Below are 12,898 nucleotides of genomic sequence, written 5' to 3'. Positions count from 1 at the left end.
GTTTGTAATATTTTCTCAAGTATTTTGTAAGCAACTAGATGATATCTTGTGTCGATCCCTAGTTTCATTCTCCGATTGATGTTGTACACGGAAGTTATACATGTCGTCGATTTAGTATGTGTCCGGTCGAGTGTTATATGAGAATATTATAACGAGAGTCGATGCAGGTGCGAAGCGGTTGTGTCGAAATTATGCCAAAGGGGAGATTGTTAGTGCAACCGCACTATTTAAATTGGCATGATTTGACACTCAAAAGGCGATGATGGCAAACCATGGTGACAAGGCATAATTGATGACGTGTCAAGCATGGTGACATGGCATGGAGACTTGGGTGCAAGGCAAACATCTTGAAGATCTTGATGGAGCTATTTTTTAGTAAGTCTCTAACATGGAGCCAAATATCTTGAAGATCATGGTGAAGCTATCTTAAAGATCTTGGTGGAGTTATTTTTTAGCAATGCATTAATTTTTGAAAACAAGATCATATCAAGACCAACCTTAGAGATATGATTGAAGACTAAATATGGTGGAGCTTAATTAAAGAAAGATCTATTCGTGGTGTGAATGAAGATATGATTTGAAGAATCCTTGATGAGAATCATTGAAGTCTATTAAAGGCAAGATTTGAGGACCAAACTTGGGTGAATTGAAGATCAAGTTTGGAGAATCTTTGAAGACCAAATTTAGGTGAATTGAAGACTAAGTTTGGCAAGTTTCATGAAGACGCACAAGGGGACGTGCGCCCTTTGCGAGGGATTAGCGTGATAAGGAACGCGAGGAGGTAGGCTAGTTGTCGGCGATCTAGATCGGGAGATATGGGTGCGATCGACTCGGACTAAGCATGACCGGGAGGTTGATGGGTCTTGAGGTCGTCCGCAACGTAACCAGAACTCAGTCAAGTCAGCAGTCAGGGCCATGTTGCAATTCATGTTACAACAGGAGTTGCAACAACTAATTCCGCGGGGTTTTTTTAAATTAGTAGCCGCTGGAGATTCTAAAAGAGGTATGTGCTATATTTGGGACGTTGAGGCGTCTATATAAAGCTATCTTGCTCAGTAGATTGTAGGTGTGAATCTTGAGTGACTCTTGGAGGAGAGCTGTGAGCACCAAACAATCTAGAGAGAGTAGTGATCTTTTATTGTTGAGAGTGTGAGTGACAAGTGTTTGTACTCATCTATTTTTTACCTCTTTTAGTGGATTGTTTATCTCCGGGCTTGGCCCCCAGACGTAGGCGAGTGGACGCCCGAGCCCGGGTTACCAACGTTGTGTGTCTGCTTGTGTTTGTTTGTGTGCTTTTTCTTTATTGGTTTGTGTGAGACTTCTACGAGTGCTTAAGTGTTACTTAATACCCACAAACCACACCGGAGGAACTAACAAAAAGTAAAAGAAAAAAAAAAGAAAGAAAAAAATCTTTATATATATATATATATATATATATGTTCTTGGTGTGCAAAACACAGTGGGTTCACTAGAAACATGTTTCTGTGTTTAATTTTAATTTCCACAAAGATTCTAGGCACTAATGATGTTATGAGAAAAGAAGAATGTGGCTTAGTGTGTAAATTAAGCAATGACAACTATTCTATATTAATTTATCAATAATGGGTGGCAATTAATTACTCAGCCAGATTACTTGATGGCCACATCAATCAAGGCTTGGTATTACAAAAATTCTGATTTTCTCAATGCAAAAAAATAAAAAATAAAAAAAATAATGTTGACGCAGCAATTTTTTCAGAAGAGGGTGCTATTGCATTTGTTGTTCAGGATTGGTTAGGGAGATTTATGGATGGTCATTCTCTCAAGTTTTTCGTGGGATCACTTGGCCGAATACAATATTGTAATTGTGGAGAGTGATTAGTCTTCAGTAGTGCAGCTTATTCATGCTACCAAAGAGCTCAAGATTGCAAGAGAAGCTTAATATTTTTATCTCAAGTTAGAGTTGAGGTTGGTGAATTGTTTTACCTTGGTAGCCCGAGTAAAAAATAATAGACTCCATTTATTTCACCCACCAAGTTAGAAATTTAGAACCGCCATTATTTCAACAATGACATGGCGTGAAACTGTAGTTTAGTTACAAAGTTCATGTCGACATGATCAATATTGGCTCTTATTCACTGGGTTAGAACATAGTTATAATTGGAGACTAACTTAATGCATAACACTAGTTTTTGCAATATCCCACTTGGAGAAACTAACAAGTATTTTTAAAATAACAAAAAAATAAGAAAATAAGAAATAATAAAAATAATAAATAGATAAATAACTAAATAAATAATTAGACGAGTGAAATTACAGTTGGCTACTAATACAAGTGACAAAGTTTAACAGAAACCCAAACTAATCATGCTTTTTAAGATAATTTAACAATTAACAAACAAGTCAAAGCTATAAGAATTAGATTAGTATAAGACTATCTCCAAACCCAAAACTCTATATTTGGAGTTCCAAAATAATTAAAGTGGATTTCAATCTCTCCGAGATCTTTTTTGTGAATCATCTCGTCATCAAAATCTCTTCGAGAGAGCGGAAGAAACCCTCAATCCGATGAAGCTATTCAAGAAGCTCCATGATCATCATGGCCGCTCTAGCGAGGTCCCGGTTGCTCCCTCGTCGTCTACGCCCCCTCTGCTGTCTCCTTCTTGCGCCTCTGACCAACGTGCGGACCTGGTGGCGCGGCGGCCCCAGCTAACCCTTCTCCGCCATCGCCGTCCAATGCTTCATGGCTTTCTCCGGCTGGAGACTTTATGATGTCTGAGGAGGAGTACCAGGTGCAGCTGGCACTGGTGATCTCGAACTCAGAGTTTAGGGATGATCCTGATCCTGATCCTGATCGGGATCAGATCCGGGCGGTGAAGCTTCTTAGCTTGGGGAAACAGCGGATGGATCCGATTCGGGAGGAGGATGTCTCTGCTGATGTGCTTTCTCGTCAGTATTGGGTGAGTTCTTTTTGACTTGCTCGCTTTGGAGCTTGAATTTTTCTTGTTTTAGTATCTGATTTAGGTTTGATTATGCTTAAGAACAGTAGGAAATTTAGAAATTGTTGTTTTGAAGAGGAATTGCAACTTTTCTGAGAAATTAGGGTTGGCTCTGGCCATTGGTAGAGTGATGTATAAGCAACTTTACTTTTTATTGTGATTGATCTTTGTTGGGTCTGTTTACTTCCTTGTTTCTCAAATCTTTTTCTCATTTATGGTTGCCAATAACTTTCCAGAATGTGAAGAAGATGGTGAGACCAAAGACAATGATCTGAAGTTCATTAACTTTCCAGTTGTAGAGTGGCAGATGTGACACTGGACTGTCAGCATTTTTTTTCCCTGAATTTTCTATTATCCGTGTTCTTCCTTGATGACCTGGGCCTTAGAAATTAGGATCATCCAATTTGTTTAAATGTGGATGCCTGACTAGTGACTACTTTTAACCCCCACTCTGTTTCCACTATGGTTAATAAAAGACCATGCAATTAGTGGAGGATTTCTTGTTTTCAGCTTGCTTGCCTACATGATTTTGCAATCTCAAAATTCTTTTTCAATTTAATATTCTGTGACTGTACTTATGCCTAATGCTTAAAATCAACACATTCATTTATGATAAAACAATAGTTGATTTTGCAAATTGCATTTATTCCTTCACGATAAGCTTTTGCCTTTTCATGTGTGATTTCTCGCACTTTCACATCTTGTTTATGCCTTTGAATGTGATAATAATGTGCATATGTTATTCTTTAGTCTGTTATTTTTAAATAGTGTATTTTCTATCTTTTGCTTCCAGGAGTATAATGTTCTTGATTATTAAGACACAATTTTGGATGGGTTTTATGTTGTACTTGGGTTGTCAATTTCTGCAATTGAAGGAAAGATTCCGTTACTAGTGGCTCTCCAAAATAGAAATCTTGGGTTTGAAGCTATTGTTGTCAATCATATTATTGATCATGACTTGGTCGAGTTAGAGCAAGTAACACAGTGTATACTGCTTGACTACCCTGCTGAAATAGGGATTTTAGTTCAAAGAATATCTGGACTTGTAGCCGGGCATATGGGTGGCTCTGTAAAGGATGCTAGTATCATGTTAGCAAGATGGTTGGAGAATAGTACAAAGTTATGAACGTCACTACAAACAAGTGTGTTACCTATTGGTCGCATAAAATTAGGTCTATCTCGTCATTGCGCTTTGCTCTTCAATGTTAGGCATCTTGCTATTTTAAAATGAGGTTTCTTTCATTATTATCACTACATTTTGGTACACCATCCATGCAATAAACACCATGCTACTTAAGCCTTTTTTCTTTATTACCTTGTTAAAACATACCCATGCGTGTCCTTGCAGATAGTTGGTGTTCCTTGCAAGTTAGTCAAAGGAAGCCAGTACAATGTGGTCGACGATGACACTGTTAACATAATAAAATTAGATGCCGGAAGGTGTGTGTTTATGTTTTTTAAGTAGTGTCACTCTTAGAGGATTAATTAGTACCTGCTAAAAATTGTGAGTTCTTGTATAATAACATTTGGGGTTAACTAAGTTATTCTTGAAAGCTTATTTTTAAAAAACAAAATAAAGTTATTGAGCCGTTGGTATTTTGTCATTTATCTATTAATGTTTTATGGTTTCACAAATAATTCCTTTTTTTAATTTAAATTTGACCGTTTTTACCACTTGCTATAAGTACTTCTCTTAAATGTTGCTTGCTTTGTGTATGCAATTACATAACAAGGAATTTTGCATAAGTATAACTATATATTTCCCCTTCAGTTTTTTTAACTCCTTATTGAGAAGGGTTGGTTTAATATTATTGCCTCTGCAATGGTTTATTTGACTAAAAGAGTTGTAATGCATTTAAATGATTTGGCCTTTTCTTTTTCGTTTTTATCTTTTGGGTATGATCACAGTGTCCCTTCAATGAGAAAAAAAAAATCGAATTATGTTAGTAATAAAGGAATTGTTGTTGAAATCAGTTGCTTGTATGGTGAACTTTGGTTGTGTTCGTGTAAGTCATACTTCTTGTCGTTGTTAATGAAGACGTATTATACTTTTCACAACAAAAATGTGGTGTTTTCTTATTCTCAATGCCTAATGTTTTCTTTAACTGATCACTTCTTCTTTTGTTTTTTGTTTTTTTGTAAGGGAATTCTTGGTTGATCTCATGACAGACCCTGGCACTCTTATTCCAGCAGATGTACTAAGCGCAAAAGATGCGCCCTTAAGTTCAGTAATTCATGACTCGCAGAAAACTTCAATTCCTGGACCACAAACAAATCAGAAGGTGACTTATTGGGATCCAAACAGTTGTATGAAAATGAATCTGGAGCTTCATCATCGATAACAATATCTTAGATGAAAGGTCAAGGCATGAGAAGGTAGTACAAATACGTTCTGTTGCAAGTAGTGGAACATCATCCATAACAGTTGGTAGTAGTTCAAGTACAAATGCAAAGTGTTTGTCTTCTGATCAGCCAAATCAGTTCCGTTCAAAGTAGAAAGCAATTGCTGTAGCACCTTTGGATGTTAATAATTCGGTTAGTGAGAAACTCGGCATAATACCAAGTTTACAGAATGCTGAAGATTCTAGAAACCTTTTTGCTGAGCTGAATTCTTTCCAAGAAATTAGAGTCAGAAAACTTTTTGGACCACACAAAATTACTGATAATAAAAAACATGAGTATCAAAGGCTCAGAGAAAGCATTGCCCCATTACCTACAAGACCTCAACATCCGTTGATTTGGAAAAATCGTCCTGCTTGCAATGAGGTTCCAAACATAAAGCAATATAAATATGTGGAATGAATTTTACCGAGAAAAGAGATAGGAGTGAATGATCTTAATGCTTCCTCTTCTCATCATTCAACTGCAGAGGGGAAGGCTTGCTTGATGGTTCTAATGGAATTGGTAGCTCATTTGCCACTGGCAGAGATACTTCTGATAGTAAAATGAATGGTGCCTTCAGTGCTGGTCGTCCTTCTGAGTTCAACAAATTCGAATATTTCCTCCGGATTACATCAAGATGGTAAGATGTATATTGGCCAAACTACTTCACAAGCTAATAAACAACTGGATCAACCTCCACAAAAGAAAAACAAAAATGAAGACCAGATGGCTTTGCAATGCTCTGCTGAAATGAATGAACGAATAAATGACATTGAAAAACATCATCGGAAGAGGCACTTTGGTGATAGTTTTATGGGGACAGACATGACATTGAAGAACCCTGAATCCTCTTCCTCTCCTTCGGAAGTGAGGTCAAGTAGGCTTGATTCAATGCTTGATGATGTGGCGGAACCAGAAATCCCTTGAGAACACCTTGTCATTGGGGAAAGGATTGGATTATTTACCATGTTCTTGTTGAAAATTAATTTTTTTTGGAGTTTTCTCTACATAGATGGGCAGATGCTCATATTTAGCAATTTAAAACACCATCAAATTATATTTGATAGATATCTAATCAGGTTAAATGCAGCTAATTTCATTCATATGTATCATTTTATTATCAGGATCTAATAAAATCATGAAGCCCTTCTGTTTACAATTGTTAATTTTCTAATATTAGTGATTGGTTGTTTCACATTGTTTACTGAAAAGGAGCAGATGAGACCATTTTCTAGCAATATTTGTCTTTTAATGTGCAACATATTTTGCTTGAGAATTATTTACGTGTTGTTTTTGTTTCATTGAACAGATTCTTATGGGGAAGTATACTGTACGGATTGGAATGACACGGTGAGTTGTTAATTGCAATATCACTTGCACTCTTTATTATTAGAAACCTTCTGAGTTAAATAAAAACTATTTCACTATTTCCAGTTCTGTTTGTAGAGTTCTTTTCTGCTTTTTTTCCCCAATTGTTAATTGGTTTTGTCTTATGGTTGACTATCTTCCAACTTTATTGTATAATAGATTTCTGACATTTTGGGTCTAATATATAAACATTCTTATCTTTGACTATTAGGCCTTTTTTCTAATAGGTTGCCTTATTTAAGTAGGATGTTGATGTTTAACTTATGGTTTTTATGAGCTACTTCCGGCAAAATGCTCAATGGTTGCAATTGAACATGTAGTAGATGTGCAATGTGAGGAATTTCATAGTAGGGCTTGATGGTTTGAGTTGAGGATATTAATCACCAAACTCTCAAACATGGGATAGAGTCCTATTGTTTGAGAGTATCCGTCATGAAGTTATTTGATTATAATTTATGAGGAAGTAGTACCTAATTGAGTTATTTAAAGATGAGAAAGAGAGAATTTTGTTTTTATAGGTTTGAGTCTTGTGTAGTGCATCTATCTGAAAGGAATATTTTGCTTTAGTCTAAAAATTGTTGCAAGAGATTGATATTAGTGATGATATGGGTTGTGGGCAAATGTTCATTGGGGTTTGGCATATGTTGGTTTCTGACTGGTAAAGAGTACACTTGATGTAATCATTGCAAAAGGATGGAGGCTTCTTGATTATGATTATTTTAATAGTTCAAGTCTTGCTTAGTTTTTTTTTCCTATATGCTGTTCTTGGTCTGTATCCTTCATAGCATATGTCCTTTGGCGGTGATCACAAGTGAAGCCATAAAACAAGTATGACAAGCATGTCTTGGTGAGAAGAGATCATTTTAATAGGTCATACAAACAACTAGCTATAGAATACTATATTGTCATTCATTTTGTCGACTACATAGCTTCTTTATGAAATTTTTGGGCAATTTTTGTGTTTAAAAGATGTTCTAGGTGATCCTACTAAATTTTATGTGAAGGATCTTTGCTTTATTATGCTATTTAATATATCTGTAGTGTTCTTATCTTGTCTGATTTTAAATCTGGACATCTTTTTGGTAAAAATGATGTTATAATTTATCTGTACTGTATATGAATAATAGGAGGTGGCCGTGAAAAAATTCATGGACCAGGATTTTGATGGAGATGCGTTGGATGAATTCCTGAGAAAAGTAAGTTACTTGTTTTCTAGAGTAATCATTACATGATTTTATATTGCCACTTTATCTTTTGACGAGGGATTTTTATGTGACTCACCCTCCCAACCTATTAATTGTTTCAAAGTTTCTTTGAGGTAAAAAGAGAATCTTCTTTTCCTTTAAATTGAACCAGTGAGTAATATGAAAGAAATCAATTTGCATATTATTACTTAAAAAAAATTAGCAATTGTTAAATTGGTTTCAATGTAGTCATTGGCATGAACTCAGATATATTTAATATGTTCCAACAGTGTTTGTGTGCCAACTAATTGATTGCAAATCATTTGTTGGACTGTCTTTTAGTTTTATATAAACTTTGTCCAAAATGATCATTATATCACATGTACACTAATAATTTGAAAGAAGCGGTTGTACCATCTTATTGAAAGCACTAACAAAACATTCCCACCTCCACATTTTAGATTTCATGGCAGAATCTAGCAATGAACTTGAAGCAGAGTTGTATTCAACATCTATTGTTTGAAGGAATTGAGCTTCATCCTGTCATTGGTTTTGTGCCCAATGGACCAAGCCCATCCTTTCCTCGTGTTTATCCATAAATTCTTGCACTTTGGGGTTTTAGAGGAACTGTATTTGGTTAGGTGACCAATGTAAATTTTTAACCTTTCACCTTTTTCTACATGAACAATGCAATATTGAGCCTAAAGTTTTACGTATGTAATTCTCCAAACCTAATGATATAATCAGCCATATCTTATTAGGTTCCATGCCATTCAGAGCAGGTACTAGGTGTGGGATTTTTGTTATTTGTGTTATATAAAAAGAATTGAACATCAGGGAAGTTATCTGATGTGCATGGGCTAGTCGAGTTAAAATTGGGGGAGCAAATTATGAAGGATTTTAAAGGCATAAAGTTTAATGCAATATTTATAAGGATACATAGGGTATTTATGGAGTTTTGAGATGTATTAGGAAAAAAAGAAATTATTTGTTGATTTTACTCTTAAAATTTCCAATTGTGCCAGCACAATATTTTTTGATTCTGGGAAAGTCTTTTTCTATTAGAGGAAGTCTGTACAGAATTCTTCATCGTCCAAATAGTCAAATTGAGGAGAAGCAAAGAATCAAAATGGTTCTTGATGTGTTATGTTTAAATTTATTTTCAAATTTCTTGGTTGGAAGTCTAGTGTGAACTGATCCTCTGTGTTGTCTCATAGGCCGAGGGAATGAACTGTTTGCACACTAGCATACAAAAATTGTCCATCGTGATCTGAAATCACCAAATCTATTGGTTGACAAGAATTTAGACTGTGAAGGTATTTTATTTTTGCTAACCTCGAATACATGGAAAGGTTTTTAAACTTGTTCTACTTTTAATATGAAGGAAAGATGCAAAAGGTAATTCAAAAAGTAACAACAGAATGTTCCTTGTCCAAAATTTAAAACTTTGTCTCAAACTGATTGAGTTGTGCGCTTGCAGCCATAGTTGGTAGAAATAAAAACAAAGGGAAAAAAAAATCATAATTTCCATCACTTGGGTTCCTACTACTGTTTTGGGAGCAATTCTCCTTGGATTTGTATAGGATGTTTGTTTATTGTGTCATCTTAGATTGACTGCTGGTAACATTTTAAGCCTGCAGAAAGTGGGCTTGGTGGGTTCTTTTTGAAGCTATTGTATGAAAAACAAGTGTTTATGTGGAAAATTTAGAAGGATTTTAGCATTCTATTATGGTGGCAGACTGAGAGAAGAGTTTGGTTGCTTTGCCACCCCATTGTCTGGGATGTATTGAAGTCTTGGAATTTGAACAGATAACTTGTTTTGGAAGACATTATTTGTAAGTTGCCTACCAAGGCATCTAAACCTTTACATGGATTTGGTAACAGGAAGTTTTATATATCCCATACTAGCTGAAAATATGCTGTGCAGACCAACAATTCTTGCATCACTCAGTCTATAATCATGATTAAATTAAATATCAATCATTTTGTTTACATCACGCATTTAATTGTTTTTGGTGTTCATTATTTGCTGAGCTATATGTTGCTATGAATGGGCTTTTGTCTTCAAATATGTGTGTCTTTCCAGTCTCATTAGATGTCAGTAAGACCTATGTCAACAGTGAGTCCACCTCAAATTTTTTTATCATTGTTTACCTCAACTCTTTCAATCATTGTCATACCTCTTAGGCCCAATCAAACTAGTCCTGATTTGTTTCAAAATTGTATTTAAATGTGTTGCTATCTTCATAAGCTTGAATAATTACACTTGTAGGATATCCATATCCATGTTCTCATTCTAAACTCAGTTTGTCTAATGCTTATGTGTATATGCATGTTTTTCTTTGTGGTTTTTTGTTAGTGTTGTCACTCTATTGCCTTCTTGATTGGGATTGGTTACTTGTGTTGGTTCATTGGTTATGCTCCTAGTTAAAGCTAAGAGGTCCTTCTAAATTATGAGTATAGCCTTTTCCTTTGAATACTGGTCAAAATATTGGGCAAGTTCAAGTTGTACCTTTTGGCCATAGCATCATCCTTAGTTTTCCTTTATGCAGTGTGATCTATTTAGGGGCCCAATATATATAATCTAATGTCACATACAGAATCCATGCCAACAAATTTATTTATGTGTGTTTGGGAAAGGTAACCTCTTTAAATGTTGGAATCGAATAATAAATGTATATCATCCTTAATTTTCTTGATCAACTGTTACTCTATTAGTTTGCATTGATAGCATTCGGATATCAGTGTAATGCACGTCTGTGATTTTGGCCTCTCAAGGTTGAAGCACAGCATATTTTTTTTACCAAAGTCAACTGTTGGAACTGTGAGATCTAGTATTTGCTCTACTAACATTTAGGAAATTATTATTTCTAGTCTGTCAAACTTCTCACATTTAACTCTTTAAATCTCTATCCTTATTTTGTTTTAGCCTGAATAGATGGCTCCAGAGGTGTTGCGCAATGAACCATCAAATGAGAAGTGAGCTTCCTATATTAAAACCCTCTTTTTTTTTGTTAGCAAGAGAGCTGTCACATACAGCTAATAAGATGGAAACAACACAGCTTGAGGAAATAGAAGTAAACTAATGAAGAATGAGCGAGTTAAACACAACATATGATAAATTAATTATAAATTATCTATAGTTTACTTCTGTTATATTATCTATGATATATTTATAGTTATCTATAGATGTGCTTATCTATAGTTACACTTAAGCACCTTATTATTTCCTAGACATTTGGCATTCTTTGATGTGTTTGTTAACTTGAGCCGTTCTCTTGTGATGCTTAACATCTTCAATTTTGTTTCGCTATTCATCATCTCATATATATATTTATATGCATGGCCTCCGATCCCAGGTGTGATGTGTACAGTTTTGGAGTGATATAATGGGAACTTGCAACTCTGAAGATGCCTTGGTCTGGTATGAACCCAATGCAGGTGGTGGGTGCTGTTGGCTTCCAGGATCGCCGTCTAGAGATTCCAAAAGAGGTTGATCCCCTCGTAGCCAAAATAATCTGGTAGTGCTGGCAAAAGTAAGCACAATATATATTAATAATGATATGAACTATTCATACATAACATCCAAGTCTTTTTTTTTTTATATATATTTATATATATGTATTGTAGAATTGTACTAACTCTGTTTTGTTCTCAACCTTTGCTTTTTGTGAAATGAACATGCAGAGATCCAAACTTGCGGCCTTCCTTTGCGGATCTCATAACAGCTCTCAAGTCTTTACAACGGTTTGTTGTCCCTGCTTATCAGGATGCGCAAAACCCTCCTTTGGCACAAGAAATACCAGTAAACACAACGCCTTGAACATACTAAATGGTAAATAAGCTAAGAGTATCCATCTATGTTTATTACTTTTTGTAGTGCTCAGTAGCGCCCTCAAATTAGGAGATGTGAAGTGAAATGCTAGTTTAGTTTGCCTTTTGGGTAAGAGCGAAAATTAATGCCCACTTGGCCTGTGTCTATGTTTTCCTTGTGGAGACTGTACAGGAATGCTTTTTAAGTCTATTCAGTATATATTGGTACTTGCAAGTCCGAAGAACTTGCAATGGCTTGTAGGAGTTTCTTAGGGTGTTTTCTTTGCTTTGTATCCAATTGAAAACCAGGGACATTATATAGATGAAAATGGGAAGACCCTATGGCTGATTGTGACGAAAGGGAGTGGTGCCCAGGTTGAGTGTAATTAAGTTGTGTAAATAATAGTGATGATACTTTGGGTTATTGAAGAATGTGGTCTCAGGAATTTTTAAGAACTAGATTCCATTACCTGATTGATTGAATGAATGAATGAATGGAGGAAATGAAAAAGAGAATATGACATTGTTTATAGGTGCCTGCAGTACTATGGCTGGAATTATATCTATACATATGAAAGTGTTAATGTTCTTACTGTGCCATTTGATCTGTGAATATTTTCATCTGACAATGGTCTCTATTAAGCTCCATACAAACTCATGCACTGTCTACTCTGTTTTCATTGTTGTGTTTTGTCAAAATGTTTGTACCTTCAGGTCTTCAAGGGAAATTAAAAACAGGAAAATCTGCCAAGCAATGGAAAGGTCTTGTAAATTTATCATCTATCCAAATTAAATTGATAATGTTACAAATGAAAGACACCAGTCAAATGTATAAATAAAGATTTGGAGAATGGAGGTGACATTTGACAACAGTGATGCATTAGTCTTAAATGATCGGACAAGTGATAAATTCTGTTTGAGAAAAACTACTCAATGTGTGATGAGCAATTCAATCATATAATAAATACTGATGAGCCTGATATAATCTTTCAGCTGTCCAAATTTCGCCATTTGACTATTCACTCGATTAAAGTTATGCATTGCCAAACTTATCCTATCTTGTTCCCTAACCTGAATTCAACAACATTACATTGTGAAATCAAAGCTTTGATTAATCATCAGGTTGTTGGATCTTGGAAGAGATAGATGATCTGGTTGGCAATACGTAACTGA

General features: G+C 35.3%; 1 protein-coding gene across 2 annotated transcripts; it reads left to right on the top strand.

The window, feature by feature from the left end:
* The first annotated feature begins 2,459 nt into the window (after nt 1–2,459).
* Nucleotides 2,460–12,236, top strand: LOC120252523 (serine/threonine-protein kinase EDR1-like). 2 transcript variants are annotated; one of them, XM_039260694.1, is made up of 7 exons: nt 2,460–2,939; nt 3,215–3,229; nt 4,327–4,418; nt 5,122–6,710; nt 7,856–7,924; nt 11,272–11,448; nt 11,600–12,236. In XM_039260694.1, the coding sequence occupies exons 1-4, from the start codon at nt 2,748–2,750 to the stop codon at nt 5,318–5,320; spliced, it is 498 nt and encodes a 165-aa protein (XP_039116628.1). In that variant the 5' UTR covers nt 2,460–2,747; the 3' UTR covers nt 5,321–6,710; nt 7,856–7,924; nt 11,272–11,448; nt 11,600–12,236. The 2 variants fall into 2 exon arrangements, with proteins under 2 accessions (XP_039116628.1, XP_039116629.1); XM_039260695.1 differs by lacking the exons at nt 11,272–11,448; nt 11,600–12,236 and adding an exon at nt 9,130–10,806.
* The last annotated feature ends 662 nt before the right edge of the window (nt 12,237–12,898 follow it).

The sequence above is a fragment of the Dioscorea cayenensis genome, chromosome 21 (genome assembly GCF_009730915.1).
Source record: "Dioscorea cayenensis subsp. rotundata cultivar TDr96_F1 chromosome 21, TDr96_F1_v2_PseudoChromosome.rev07_lg8_w22 25.fasta, whole genome shotgun sequence".
Lineage (NCBI taxonomy): Eukaryota > Viridiplantae > Streptophyta > Magnoliopsida > Dioscoreales > Dioscoreaceae > Dioscorea > Dioscorea cayenensis.
This window is presented reverse-complemented; position numbering and strand designations above follow the sequence as displayed.